The sequence below is a fragment of the Seriola aureovittata genome, chromosome 15 (genome assembly GCF_021018895.1).
Source record: "Seriola aureovittata isolate HTS-2021-v1 ecotype China chromosome 15, ASM2101889v1, whole genome shotgun sequence".
Lineage (NCBI taxonomy): Eukaryota > Metazoa > Chordata > Actinopteri > Carangiformes > Carangidae > Seriola > Seriola aureovittata.
The window spans coordinates 22483435-22499680 of record NC_079378.1 but is presented as its reverse complement, the minus strand read 5'-3'; the positions used below and the strand labels follow the sequence as shown (position 1 = coordinate 22499680).

Sequence of the window (16246 nt, the reverse complement as noted above, 5' to 3'; positions counted from 1 at the left end):
CTTTAATCAAATGTGCAACTGTTAAGTATTCAGAAAGTAAACAATGACAGAGAAGCTGATATATGATTGGGAGCATTGTTAACCAAATCCAACTTCAGATCTTCTGGATTTCTCTTTCCACTGACAGCAAAATTGAAGCTTCTGTTCGAGGAGTGAAATAACTGGAGCATGTTTGACAGCTAAGATTACACATAGCTACACAGCTAACACTCATTAATATCTGAGCCTAATTATAGCATTCTGAATTGAACTTGTAAGCTGAACAGTCAGTCTATTTCCAGAGGGACTCTCGGTGTGTTCACTTACCTGTTCACACAGCACAGAGGTGCTACGGTGAGTTGTAAGAAGGCGCAACTTGAAGTGGCTTTTAAAGACATACTGTAAATATGTTTGTTCGAAACCATTACAAGCTGTTAATAAAGTTGCTGGTCCTTCAAGATTAATAATTTTGCATCAATGTCCTTCACAAAGGAATGTACTGAGACCGAGAAACTCATTTCTCCACCAGCAGCAGCCTCAGTAGCCCAGAAGGCAGAAAAACTGCAAGAGATGTTGTCTTCTGCGCAGCAAGCACACCTCTCTGTTTTTCTTGACCTGAAAATTGCTGCCCCTTCTCACTGTGCTGCTGCTGCTGCTACTGCTCTGCCCACCCACATGTAAAACAACAGCTGAAAACAACAGGTTGAAGTCTGGTCTTTGGTGGATGTCAAAATGCTGAAAATTTCTGACACAGGTCGGAAGTGACTGGATGCAGCGAAAAAAGCAAATTGAAGACGAGCATGAGCCCAGTTCTAGTCTGCAGCCATGATGGCAGCTCACTGAGGCTGTAGGGTTGAGCTAAATGCTCAGCTCTTGACATGTTGATTTTTCTTTTTGAAGTTATTTTTGGGCAGCTTCTGTGGGGAGAGAGAGGGGATGACATGCAGCAAAGGGCCGTGGGTCGAACCCTCTGCAGTAAGGACTGAGCCTATGGCATGCGCTCTACCAGGTGAACAACATGTTGATTTTTAGCAGGTTTAGCATAATGTAAACCATGTTCACCATCATAGTTTATCATGTTAGCATGCTAACATCTGCTAATTAGCACTTAAGACAAAGCACAGCTGAGGCTCATGGGAAACAAAGTTATACGTTTTTGCGGGTATCTGGTCAAAAACCAACGTATGGGACAAATTGAATTTGATGTGTGTGTGGATGTGTCACTGTTGACCTGCTGGTGGTGCTAGAGGTGAAGTCAGGCAATCACCAAAATCATTAGGGTTCATCCTCTGGGGACCACGAATTTCTGTACGAACAGTCATGGTTGACAGTGGTTGACCGATCGACTGACATTGCCATCTAACTAAAAGAGGAACTCTTGCAATGCACTCAAAATCACACTTTGATGATACAACATACTGTATAACTGTATGGAGGATCAGAGCCAGAGAGATTCTATACCACATGTAGAAAGTTGTATTAACATAATATAATCAATTACAGCATCACTAGCACTCAGAAAAACTGGTGGAGATGAAGATGAATTGCTGAGAGTCAAGGATCACGTCAGATGTGTTATATATCATATATAATATGTTACATGTATTCAAAGTTATGTATTCTGCGCAGATTTAGCAGAGAATGTTATAATATTTATATATTTGTTTGACACAGGAGACCTCTCAAAAATATAAGCCACTGTTTATTATTATAGCTTTATTTGTTTTCAAGAAATTGCTTCCCCCATTCAGTATACATTACCTTAATTATCCCGTCGCATCAGGAAATTATGTTTTTCATTCCATTTATAGAGCGTTTAAATCGATATGCCAAATTTAAGGTTTTGTAATAATTTGGAGCGATCTCTCTGGAAATGACTGTGATCAAACACAGACAAATGGTGCAGTGTAAATTCATTTGACTGCAGCCTGACTCATTTGCCGTTATAAAAGTAACAGAAACCATCCAGAAAATGCTTCACATTACTCTAAGTTTCTTACTTTGAAAATCCTTAACAAGATGGAGCTGGGCCATTTTAAAAGTCAGTCAAAGTGAAAGGGAGAAGCACCGCCACTGTTTCCATCAGTACTGGTCTGATTTAACACCTATACTGAGATTTTCACTAGTGTAGGTGAAAAGGCCAGCGAGGGTTTTTAAATTCAGTCACACAGGGACACTTCCTGTTTTGCTAAAGGGTTAACTGTGCATTGAGCGTGGGAAGACCTCTGTGACGCCCAGCAGGAGCTCACCCTGATGAACGCAGGTACTGGGCGTCCAGTGTGGCCCCTGCTGTGACTCATGCTTAGAGAAACATGGAAACTGTATTCACATGGTTGCTAAGTGCTACTCTCCTTCTCCCTGTTGGTCTGATGGCACCAGGTTTGCCATAAACAACCTACTATGTAGTCCCAAAGTACAATGACAATAATATTTTGTTGCTTTCATCCCTCATCAAATGTTGTACATAACACATTTTGATGAGCCCAAAAAGCTTTTCATCCACTTTTTTTTGATGTATCATATTGTTTCCCCAAATTAGTGACTAAATTCCTGTGGGTGAGGCTTATTTTACATATCTGCTCTCATTATTCTTCTACATGCTGTGCAATTACAACCGCACATAAAAAGTAAGTCTGATGTGAATTATCCTGCAAACTTTGTTGGCGTTCCACCTATAGGTGGCGCAGCAGCAACATGGTAAATGTAATAACTCACTATGTATGGGTGTGACTAACTTTTTGAAAGTACAAAGAAGATCCAAAGAAAAATGTTTTTGAGGCAGAGGTGCTGTCAGGGTCAAAAGGCCGCAGAGTGACAGAGAAGTTGACCAACTCCCACCCCTCATTCATGCGCTACTGAGGCCAGCTCTGACTCATCAGGTCACACACTGCCATGAATCAGAGAGAAAAGGCCAGAGCGAATGATGGTGTGTGCACTGTTTGTGTGTGTGTGTGTGTGGGCAGTGGGTAGAGGTGCCAGGAGTACAATAAAAGGGTTTAATATGTCCTCAAAACCACATCAACACAGAGTGCCTGTGGCTGATACTCCCGGGCAGATGTTTATCTCTAATCAATATGAGCACAAAGAGATTACGGCAAAGTCTTATCATCTGTCATCTATTACAGCGTGGCTCCAGTAAATATACTGTTGTTGTCTGCGCTACCTGTTGTGTGGGGTAAAACCTCCAGTAGTCAACTGACTGGGCAGCTTTGAGATTCTGTGGCAGTGTTCCAGTCAAAGCTGCGGTGGTGATAATGAGGCAAACTCAGCCGGCTGTGCCCTTCCCAGGCTTTGTAAGTGGTATCATGAAAGCACTCAAACATGTAAGGGCATATCTGATTTGCAAACCAAATGCCCTGAGCCAAAACAGTCCCTTTCAATTGTTTACAAGTGGAGTATATTAAAGAAGCATTTGACACTAAATGATATCACTACAGTATGTGTAAAGGCAGCTTTTTTGCAGCTGCCACAAGCTGTAGATTAACTGACAGAATGAGAAATTACACATCTTTCAGTCACTCTGCAGTCGTCTTCAGATCAGAGTGACAGAAGCTTTAAAAAGGAGAACATTGCAGCTGTAAACATGCTCAGTTTCTTCATAAATAACGTGAAAGTCCACATGATCAAGAGTGACCATGTAAAAACAACCATTCTTATAATTAGCTCCCGTTTCCTTCAGATACTGGACACCATGATTGTTAAAAATAGTGACATGAGACGATCCATCCAAACTGACAGCCTGAGCTTACGCCTGATAAATCTCATCCAGTGCAGAAAATGGAGCGAGCTGATCATACACATTATGCCAACCATATTGCCCCTCAGAACAAAACACTCCACAGTAAATGTAAGACACAGATGCAGACATGCATAATGCATGAGTGTTGAGCAAGTGTTCACACTGCAAAGTGATCGTGCTGTGTTAAGAGTATTTATGGCATATTGAACTGTGAATAGTGAATCCAAACACGCATATGTACACACACACACGCATTTGGACGTTAACTGATGCGCACACGCCTGCAGACACATACTGAACCGTCTAGTCTCGGCTCTACGGGCCGAGGTTTTCTCTCGACCTGCTCGGCTTGCACTGAGCAGTAGTGACATGTACAAAGTGTCGTTGGACGTATTAACAGAAATGAAAGCTAAACCAGGATCCTCACCAGATTGTGTCAGTTTTATTCAGTGTTTAATAATGAGAAGTTGTTGCTGTGCCGCTCTTTACATCAACAAATTTAGTGTGATGCATGTATTGATCACAGAGCAGAGGGGGATACTGTGTCTGTCAGTGTGCTCTGTTGGGAAGAGCCTGTTTACAGAGACCTTGGATGCTGCACTTGGCAAACTTATTGACCAGTAACTAGCATGTTCAAATAAACCCTGCTCATGAATATTGACCGACGTCCCATAAAATATTGACGAATGTGCTGTGCTGGATTCTTGGTTGTGTGTTTTTGATTGTTTCCCTGCGGATGCATGCAAGGATGAAACTCTTTTAAAAATGTTTTTACATGAATGTTACAGCCCTCTGTAAATAGTTTAAAAGTCATTCTTTAGCTAAGAAATAAGATGAAAACTAAAAACTAAGTCATCATTCATTTTAGAAACTGGTGCTATTGTTTCCCAAGATACAGTATGTGGAAACAGCCTGTAAAATCTGCAATGAAACCTCATTTCTTTTTGTCATTTAATGGTTCAGCAGTTTGTTTATTCAAGATTAAATCTTCATTTATAGACCAAATGAATCCTGAGGTGTCCCCTAAAGTTTCTGCTGCATTTCATTAATACTTAATAAAACTTAATGCAACAGAGAAAACGATTAAAACAAACTGCACAAATGAAACTTAAATAGGGGTCATTATGGATCTAATCATTAAAACTTAAAACTATACATTTATGATTACAATTATAAATGTATGGATCAAATATCAAAGACAAAGTTGGAGAAAGTGTAGAAATTCCTTAGCTCTAATGCAAATTATGTAGTTTCTATACGTTTTTATTTAACAGATAAAATGACAGAGAAGATAAAATATAAATAGATATAGAAATAAATACAGTTTGTGACAAAAGCGCATGTGGACTCTGATCAGACGAGAGCTTTAAAAGTTTTATTATATGTGTATTTCCCATGCAACACGTTTCTTAACAGCTATATTTCAATGACTTGCTTCACGATCTGCTTGTGAGCTACCTTGACTCGGGGCGTCACACTTGACATTTAAGAGCTGGAGAATTTAATTGAGACTCAGACCTGATGAGTTAAGTGACTCAAACAAGGGTCATCGTGTCTCACGTCTGATGTTTGTTTGAAATAAAGGTTGGCGAGATCCATCAATCACAAGCGCTACTTTAATTCACACATTTCTGCAAGTCTTGCATTTTTTACAGCACGATCAACTAATGTAATGAGCTCAGTGCAGGAAGCTAAAGGGCGAGGTTTGGAGGGGGCGGGGTGTGCTGATGGGGCAATCAAATGCTATCATGAGGAGCGGAGGCCTACTGGGTGGTAAACAGGCCTCTGTATCAATCAACGGAGGGGGGAGAGGGGGGCACATTGGCTCTGGAGCATCCTCCATCCCACACACAGCCTCCAATTAAACAATTAGGGGCCGAGGATGCTCTAATTGGAAACATGGCTGTTCCTGCTGCACAACGGCCTCCACTACATCAACAGCCCCTCAGCCGCCATACTACATGCCCTTGAGTTGAACTCTAACATCTCCATTGCTCTCGGCCTCACTGCCCCCTCCTGCTCCTTCTCTCTCTCTCTCTCTCTCTCTCTCTCTCTCTCTCCCTCTGTCTCTCTCTCTGCTTCTGTTTCTGTTTCTGATCTAATTGCAGCAGTCCATATGGATGGTGGGAAAACTGCAGTGTCTGCAAACCTGGATGTATTTCCTGTGGCTGCTGTGTCGTCCTTTATTATGGCACGAGAGTGATCTCCAAGAGTGATACTGAGGATTGAACTGTACCAGTATCTTTCTGTGCATATGCACACTCTGCAGGACCCTGGGTGTAGCCTCTCGCATGTGTCCTTTTGAATTTAATTTCCCTATTTTTATAAGATAGCAACCATCATGACAAGGATTCATGCGTGCTCTAGAAAATAACTCCGCACAGGAGAGAGCCTGAATAATTACACCACCCTGAAAGACAGAGTGAATGCTGCTTCCTTGGATGTGACCCGTCCCACAGTGTCACTGTGAAGGAAATGACAAAGCACCATGTCACAGAGGAATGCCGGGCATGTTGTAGCCAGTCACCCAGGTCAGACTCCTGACAGCAGGCCAGTTTTATGGTTTTGCTGACTGCTGCTTTTGATGGTGTAATTGTGACAATGATCTCATTCTCTCCCTCTCCCTGCCTGGTCTCAAGGAGCTCTGTGCTCAGCCTTCTTCCCAGCGGCTGGCAGTCCGGAGGGAGAGGTGGGGGGTGCACATTTCATTAGCTTTCAATTCATATTGAATTTATTAATCCCATGCTGGTTCTGCAGGGTGGAAGGCTGCTTAAGAAGGGGGAAAATATCTTCGATATAGACACCTTTTCCTCCATCTGCTTGCAACGTGTGTGCAAAAGTGTATGAAAGAGGGGAGGGATGAATGGAGGGAGGAGGGGGGGCAAAGGAACCAAGAAGGCGGGAAGGGAGAGGGAGAATAACAACGACAGCCTAACAACAAGGGCTTGTGAAAAGACTGCAGCAGGAAAAAGTGTGTCAGATCATTTACCAGCGGGGATGCACGACTTCGTCTTTTTAAAGGCAGCAGCCCTGCAGAAAGGCTCTTGTCTAGTCAGCACTGCAACAAAGGCACAGCTATGGCTTTATTTGAGTGCCTGGAATGTTCCTGTGTGCACAGGGGCAGCGCCCGAACAACTAACCCTCAGCTCCATCAAGGGAGGAAACATGGGGCTAAGCTCAGCCAGACCTCACCCTAGATAGAGAAACAAAGCAGTGTTGCAACAACTGAGATGACAAGCACTTCACCACTATTTAACTACAGAAGTGATTCAACAAATAGCAGCTCTCTGCCTAACTGCCTCTGAATAACGCTGTTTGATGTCGCTCTGAAGAGACTCGTGTTGTAGCACACTGGTCCTGTAACAAAGCAGGTTGTAGAGTTGGATTTGAGCAGGTGTCAGCTGACAAAGAACTGAAGTTTATCCTTCCTCGTGAAGACGGTGCACAAGCACGCAGCAGTTATTTTTTATCTTTTTCGCACTATAATGCCTTGTTGACCTGCAAAGCTAACAGCAGGACACTAGGATTTTTTTTTTATTATTTATTTTGGAGCACTTGTGATTCACAATCTGCTTTGTGTGACCCCTCACTCAGCGAGCCTTTACACACTCCGGCCCGGCTGCTCAGATGGAGGCTGAGGGCACGGAGCCAGCCTCTCTGCATCCTGAGCACTCTGCAGCCCTCTCAAGCTAATGACAAGGGGGCTGCTCCCACTTTGTCATACGAACAACTTTGCCTGTCTGTGTGTGGGAGGGGCTGGGAGGTTCCCATTCAAGTTTAGGCCATGTCAACTCTTTACACCAGCTGGAGAATGGGGTTAATGTAAAGCAGAGCTGCCTATTGAAAACTTCTTCTTTGCTCTCCCTTAATAAACCTTATTACCTTTGAATACCCTTTTCCCTTAAGACCTGCCAGTCAGCCCACATGCTTTATCTGACAGCAAACACCTACTGAGCCTATACCTTTAATTCATTTATAATCAGGTTTGTCGATGTCATCCCCTATTTCAAGACCTTCCAAAAGGTGTAAATCTTACTCTGCAGCGATGATCAAGGGTAGACGACTGAAAGTAAAGTAAAATAAGGTCAGATTTGCCGAATGTGACTTGTATAAGTACGGTATATGATGTTTCGTTTTTCCAAGCTAAAATGATAACTGTGTCCACGGTGAACATACACAGCGCAACGTAAAGCCAAAACACATTAGTGCCACAGTGCTCACTTCCTGATGACAGGCATCTTGGTCTCTTGGTCTTGAATAAAAATGTCTGAACTGGAGGCAAATAAGAGCCATTTAAAAGCTGTGCACGATGTTCTTGGTTTCCTTCAGGTCAAGTTTTATTTTCATTGCTTGGCTTACGAGCCAACTGCATCATTATGTTTTATGTTGCAGTACAAGTTAGATTTACTCTACTCTTTCCAAGATGCAACTACATCAGCAGATTCTGGTACTGGCGGGCTTTTATTTTCATGTTTTGCTTTTCAGGTTCCTCCTTTTAAACCTCATTTCAGTTTGATGCACTGGTTATTTCATAGGACAAAAAACACTGATCAGTAAATTCATTTATTTACTTTTACCTATTGCTCAGTGTTGATGACAATACAGATAATTACCATCCAGAGAATATGAACCAAATAAGTATTTGAATCTCATGTGCTTTTCCAGATCAGCCCTGTGGCTCTGAAACATTATATTATGGTAATTCAAGCACAACCTTGGCTCTCAAGATGTTTTTATTCCACATTTTAATAACTTTGCAGTTAAGGCCAAGTGCTGTTATGTGAGTAAATGAATGGAATAAGTGCTTGTTCTCATTATTTTCAAAAGCTCTGCTCAGGCCATCTTTGCAGACGAGGTTTGTGGCTGCTTAGAAAGAACGATCGTCAATAAGCATGTTTGTTTGTGTGCGTAAGAGAGAGAGAGGCGAGGAAGGAGGGAGGGAAAGTAAAGAGCACATCTGTGTGCTTTAACATGGGGGCAGGGAGGATGGCTACTTTATTTGAACACGGCACGCTCGTTGACCTCTTCAGAGCTATTCCTACTCTGCAGAGGCCAAGAATGGGATATTACCACTTAGCCTCTGTAAACACAAGTTACTCTGTTGAACTATGAACCTCGGAGTCGTGCTCTTAACTGCTGGATGCCTCAGCTTTGTCTGCCAGTGAAGGAGAAACCTTTTTCTGCCTGGGTGGTCAATTTTATTGATTTACAGAAAGCTCTTCACATATGTCATATGTGTGGATTTCCTGATCGTACAGTAGCAGCGTGTTTGTCTTGTTTCTTGTCCTGTGTCTGAGGTCATAGGACATTCACAGCCACGCCTGCACACGCACACACACACACACACACACACACACACACACACACACACACACAAACATATCAGAGCACACATTTCTCCACATATATTCTCACCTTGAATATTTCACGCTCTTCTATTTGAGCATCATGAATGATAACAGAGTCAACTTTTTTTGTCCAACACACAGTTTTTCTGTCTTATCTGACCACAGGCCCTCATTAAATTCAGGCCACGTTCTCTTTCTGGCTAAATCTGAGATTTATTATTCACTTTCTCTGGCAGGATTTAGTCATACAACAGTGAGACAGGGCAAATGCTCCTATAGCAGACCGACAGGGACCACAGAGCATGTCAAATCAAATGTCAAAAGAGCAGTTGGTCGTCTCCTAACTATTTTACACTTTCATTTCCCCAATATTTTTGAGTGCTGCTGGGATAGAATATACATAACAGAATGTCTCTGCGGGATTAGATAAGAGGAAGCTTGCGATAAGTGAGAGAAAACCATCACCAGATATGATAACAATCTGGTATCCACATTAGTTACTCTGCTATGACAACTGTGCTCATTGGCTGCGCTATTAGATGTTTTTGTCTGTTAAACAATCTTATACAGATGGTATCGTGCCACAATTGTTTTTCATATCAAGGAGAGTGATGATAAAGCGTGGGAAGCGCTCAACGTGAGATTATCATTCATTCCTATGGGGAGAGTTAAGGTTGAGAAAGCTGCTCAGTCCTCTAGGATCAGACTGAAGACACACAGCTGATTGAGCAGGCCCTCAGAGACTGCACAATACAAGCACAAAACTCTTGTTATACATTGTATTGATATTAAGTTTAAAGCACTCGCACTCGCACTTTAGACGTAGAGTATTTCCAGTGTTGCTTCATGTGAGGGGCAGATGTTTCTTTGGCTTGGGAGCAGGAAAAAGCTCAACTTTTTGTTCAAACCAAACAGGAGCAACACTGGGACATTTGAGAGGCATATTGTTTTTTCTCCTAGTGTAATGGTGTATTTCTGGTTAGCTGTTGTATATCACTGTATGTTGGCAATGGAAGAAATAGTTGAATAGAACGTTGCATCATGTTCCAATAAGCTGGAACAAACTGATTTCCTCTAATGTTGCTGTTTGGTGCAGCGTTGTCACTCTTCAGGCCACCACACCTTCATGACTCCATTTGCACTTCAGGAGCAGCCAGCTGTTTTCTGGCCTCAGGACCTGCTGTCATCACTTCCTTTATGGCCTGGTTTTCGCAGCCCTTACTTTGAATTTTTCAAACAGGAAATCCTACTTATGCTTAACCTGAGCAAGGGAGAAAAGAGCTGTCACCAATTGTTGTTTGGCTTTGATTTATGAGCATACAGTTAGATAGTTAGAGTGTATTTACAACTACAGTGATGAATTAATAAAAGTAAGAGTTTAGAATAGCAGAGACACATTGTAAAGCCGGGATTACATGGTAAAAGTAGAGGTATTACTAAAAAAACTGCTAAATAAAAGTTCCACTTTGAGGAAAGTAATTACTCATTAGTGAACCACAGAAGAAATTATGGGCTTTCTGGCCAGTTGCCATTAATTTCTAAAAAGAAACTACCATGACTAAAGACAGCTTACATTGTATTATAATTACTAGGCATTGCACAGTAATGGAAAAAGGACCTGCTAAAAACTCATTATTAATATTCCATAAACCTACAGAGCTCGCACTTGGAAATAGAGGAAGTAATATTCTGGCTGGGAGTGCGCCTTGGGGTAAAAATAAAATTCCTGGGTTACCTGAAGAATTGATTGCACAAAACAGAATATTTGAGAAGAGAGAGAGAGAGAGAGAGAGAGAGAGAGAAAGAGAGAGAAGGTAGAATTTGTAAAACTATTTTGTATGACAGAGGCTGATGCATTGTATAATATTTTTTTTATTCAAATTATAAAGATCTGACTCATTGCTGAAATGATCTATAAATGTCAGCTCCAATAGAAATGACTGTAATCTCAACAGTATTTGCATGCACAGCCTACAGAGGAAAAACTCCCACTGAAATCAGTTAGTCTTAAGCTTAATGCACACTACAGTATGTACAAACCAAAACAACGGAGGAGAAAAAAAAAGTATTTTGTTTGCAGCTGTAATTGAAGCTCTTTTGGTTTGACCAAATACCAGCTTGGATACCTGTCGTATAAATTCATGGCTGCAGCTCTCAGTTGTGCAATGTTTTGCTATATTTTGGAAAAAATTATATCTATACTGTGGTAATTTCAAAAGCAAAAATCATGTAATTTAATTTTATACAACTGTGTGGTTTGAGTCAGGAATTACTTCGCGGGAAAACAGGGTGCAGCCAAAAGCTGCAAAAAACTAAAAATGAATTATTCGATTACAGTCCTGTATTGATGGAGGACAAATGCACTTCAAAGATGAAGCTCTCAAAACTAGTACTAATGTTAAAGACGTCTTCTACAGAACATAATTTATATCCTCCAAAGTACAGGCACATCCAGCAATTACACTGGTCCATGCGCTGCCATTAGTGCTGCACAAATAGCCTACTAACTTGTTTCCTAAATTTGAGAGCCAATATTTACATTTACATCATAATTCAATATTTTTGCACTGGTGTATTATTTCCCGCCTTAACTCTGTCAGGGCAACAAGGCAGTGTGATGATCAGAGACTGTGATTGATCAGCCCTGATTCAGTCCATTATAACTACAACCATCCAACCTACTGACATATTCCTGATCAACATGCTGATTGTACAGTTGAGCATGGGCGAAAAATTATGTAAAGAAAAACTAACATAATATATTGTGTAAAATTATCAAGGTTAAGGTGCCGGTATTTGAGTAATTGGATTCATTTCTGTTGTTCATTACAGTTGCAGTAAAAAATAGATTGTAAGTTGTAACCTGGAAAAAAAATATGAAAGATTACTGTGATGATCCTGAATTGTGTTTATTTCTCATCTCCTGTAAATAAAGGTGGATAAATATGTTTCAGCCATGCTGAAGTTTTAACTGATACTGTGTCAGAGTCAGTAAAACACAGTTTGAACTTTGTTTAGACAAGATTAAATTTGGTTTGGCTTATAGGTCACTTGACATTATAACTTTGTTCTCTCTGACTTTGCAGTGGTACAATTAATTTACCTCTGTCTCATATGGTATTTACCTTTGACTGTATCTTGAGCTCCTAAACATGAATCACTCTCATTGCCAGGCTTTGGTGCACACTGGTACATCTTCTGCTACCCTAGCTGTGTCAACAAAGACATTTTTATTTATTCATCTCTTAGTGTTCTCACTATATCCTCTTGATATAACTGCTTTATATAGTTTCCTCAGCAATATGAGTTTGTTTTATTCCTACAGTTCTGCACATGCTAAACATTTGATTTTACCGCTTCGTTTATCTCACTTAAGCCACACTCTTTTAAATTGAGATGAACTAAGTGAAGTGAATGTATTTGATTGAAATAAAACAAAACAAAGGGAGCATCAGTGCATCTCGGTTGCAATTTCAAATGCAACATCACATGCGCTAGGTGGTGCACTGTGTAAGTGAGCAAGTTTATAGGGTTTGATCATTAGTAACAAAATCTGTTGCTCAGTAGCGCCACTTGCGCTTGGCCTAGCGGCAATACCTATCAGTCTTGTGTTATTACAGCCCTCATGACCACGACACTGCCAAGTTAGCCACACTAAAAGGGGGAAGTTGCTCCCAGGACTTTCAAAATAAAATAGTTACCGATGATAACATGTTGCAGCATCTTTTTGTGCCACGTGGTACTTAAAGAAAAGCAAATATATTATTCAGTAATTAAATATGAATGGCAACTTTAGTTCTTCCGAAGGCTGTATTTATAGTAATATCCATGATATTGAATAAAAAATAATCCTGTACGTTTACTTTGCCGGAAAAGTTACCTGTTGTCTGATGTGTGTATGTCTGTCTTCGGCTAGCTTGACAAAGCTTTGACCACGAATGAGCCAATAGGCTGTGGAAGGCAGAGTTGTCCCTGTGGCCGCCATTAAAGAAAGGAATCCATGAATTCAAATGGAAACCAACAGGAACCGAGGCTGAAAAAAATGATCGAAATAATCGTTAAAATATAGGCCGATGGCATATTTCGAGAGGTTTTTACAGGATGTATTTCGTTTTTAGACTAAATTTTGCGAAGGAGGAGTAAGACAGGACGTTTTTATTTTTTTAAGCAGAGACCGTTTTAGGGCTAAGGGGGAGGGGGAGAGTTGCTTCTTTGCTCTCCTTTTCTTTTTGTTTTATGAACATTTGTCGCTTCCTTAAATTTGTTTTTACTGTGTGCTTTTGAGATGTCGACTTAAAGACCACACAGTCTCTTTTATCCGCTTTTAGCTCCAGCGGGGGAACTGCAATCGGAAGGTTGTTGAATTAACTATCCTCCAGCCAAATGTTACAAAAAATATTTCTCGTTGATTAAGCCTGCACATCATAGAAAATACAAATCCGCAAATTGTTCTTTATTTCCCGGGAAGTGAAATGATGGAGCGTTGGATCTCACAGTGAAGAAGGATGAGTTCTTGTTTTGTACCAAACGGGGCCAGCTTGGAGGATTGCCATTCCAATCTATTCTGTCTGGTAAGAGATTTAAAACTAAAGGAAAGCAGCCATTTTTAACTAGCTGAACAGGGGCTAAGCTAACGTTAGCCACAGAGGCATCAGTTGATAGTAGCTTAGCTAGGCTTACGGCCCTGTCGAGCTGACATCTTTTCAGGACAAGGTATCCCACTCCGCTAATGTTATCATGTCCCCTTCTTTCAACACTTTGTCACTTAGTTGTAACAGCCTGTCTATTGCAACACCTCATTTCTACTAAATTTTCATTTTTCTTTTCGCAAACCAAAACACTCGAGGTTAACGCCACTCGCTTGTTAAGCTTCACTTACTACATATCACAGGACAGACATAGCAACATATCGCCTGTTAGCACGGAAATAAATGTTGTGCATTTTACTGCCAGAAGCTCGACTGTGTTTCCCAGTGAGTTACTTGTTGTAGCACTTTCTCCCCTATACCTCAACACCTTGTTTATTAGAAACTTGCTATCTTGTTCTCATTACATTTCCACTATGTTTTATCAAGTGGTGCCCGGCAAACCAAACACTTCATGCACTTCAGTTTGCAGCTTTAAGTTAAATCACTGAGACTGGGAAAACATGGTGCATTTGCTGCTGAGTATAGTTTTTTGTGCATAACACTGACAACTCGTGGATGAACGAATGTCAATGCCGAACTTGCACAGCTTGTTGATAAAAGCACCCCCTCCCCTCATGTCTTGCCTAGAAAGCTCTTTTTAGCAACAAACATTAACAAGATTGTTTGGGTTAACAATATTTTGCAAGCGTTAATATGTCATCATCTTGTTTGTCAGTGGCTCAATCTCCTTGGACTTCATTTGCTAGTATTCACACCAACTAGGGCACAGGCCCCAGGCTGATTTATATAATCTCTGGCATGCATACCTGGGCATTGCAAACATCTAGGTAGCTGCATATCTCAGCTGTACTTTCTGTTACTACAAGCTACAGTATAAATTGGGAGGAAGTGTGTGATGCGTTAACCTGTTTGTCAGTCATTGAATTTCTTTTTCATCATATCATTTTGTCAGTTGTGGGTAGTTGACTTTACCCTAAATAGTTGTGGTTATGCTGCTACTGGCTTGATGTTCACTGGTATTATTTAAATCCCCTCTGAGATAAATAGTACAGTGAGCGAATAGTCCACAGGCGTTGCCACTACAGCCAGCGTAAAGGCATTGTTTGAGTGTACAGTCCCTCCTCTGGCAGGATAATCAGGAACATGGTCTGAGTGTGTTTGTTGTTGCAGTTAATTGGCTTGTCAGCAGGCTTAACTACAGTTTCACTTATAGGTTAGCCCAGGACTGTAATGCTACCTTTGTGTGCTCACTTTAACATCTTGCATCCAGAGTTGGAAGTTGTTGATATGATTTGTCAAATGCTGAGAGGTAACACTTAAAAAAAGTTTTTTTTTTTTTTTTTTAATAGATTAAATGATTCAATTTGCGGTTCAGTGGCAGACGTATACGACCACAAAGTGCGTAGACTGTAGATTAATTTGTTAATGAGGAGTGTGGGTAAAAATGCATTAATAGTGATATTGACATAGAATCTAGTATAATAACGATACAGTGAAATAGTACACTTCTTTGCATCACAAACTGACACTGCTTCCAAGCTGTCCGCCCCCCTGAAGCTAACATTTCATTGCAGAAAATCCTCACTCTCTCAATACTACTCTTTGGGTCGATTGTGTGTGCTGAACTTGTAATTACAATGTTTACGACAGCACTTGAAGGCAGTGTTGGCTACAGTGGACAGGCGAGGTAGTGGCTGGTAGTTGTGGTGCTGTGCCTGTCTGGCTGACATTTTCCTGCACAGTGAGACTAAGCATAACACCACTGCTGTTATGACTCACTCACTGAACAGACTCCACTTTGTGGTTTTATGGTGAAAGAATGTGAACACATTGTGGCAACCCCCCCCCCCTTTCGTTTTTCAGTGGATAATCTTCTCTGGAGTAAGATACTACTTGTTGCATACTTTTTTTTAATATATTTTAAAGTGGACTTGTTGGAATTAACTTGGAGAGTAATGTTATTTTATCTGTTCCCCTGTCTGGCGATAGCATTGAATGAGGCTTACAATAAATGAACAAGAACTATGTATAAACTAGCTTAAATGAAACTTATTGAATTTGCATTCTCCTCAACCAAAAATGCAAAGGCACACGTGTGTTTCATGTTTGCCATGACAGGGTAAACTGAAGGAGAGAGGTGACAGACAGGAAAAGACAGCGACTCGGTGGAGGAGAAGCATCTGCAACATCTGATTTGAACAGCTTCACCTGTTGCTTTCCTCATATCTTGAAAGGCAGGAAGGCAGCTGTTTGAACACAGTGTTCCCTGCTGAGACCCAGAGCCCTAAGTGGCCAGAGGGAAGGTGAGCAGCTGGCAAAATCAGGGGTCGTAACCCCTCAAGTACGCATCACCTCAGGAAAACTTATTGCCCATATCCAGTGTCTTTGGCCTTAGATTCCCTCCAACAGCAGCAGTGTGATTTTTGGCTTTGGCATATGAAAGCTAAAACTTTTAATGACCCGTATTGCTCGTCCTGCCAGGACATTTTATAAGCAGTTGCTCACATACCTGAGCATTTTCTAAGACACAG

General features: G+C 41.1%; 1 protein-coding gene across 1 annotated transcript in view; it reads left to right on the top strand.

Moving 5' to 3' along the window:
* Positions 1 to 13032: 13032 nt before the first annotated feature.
* The window catches only part of med13a (mediator complex subunit 13a), a 73955-nt gene continuing 70741 nt past the window's right edge, over positions 13033 to 16246 (top strand). The window contains exon 1 of the mRNA XM_056397052.1: positions 13033 to 13637. Coding sequence (XP_056253027.1) covers positions 13572 to 13637 — 66 coding nt within the window. The 5' untranslated portion in view covers positions 13033 to 13571. The remainder of the gene's footprint in view (positions 13638 to 16246) is intronic.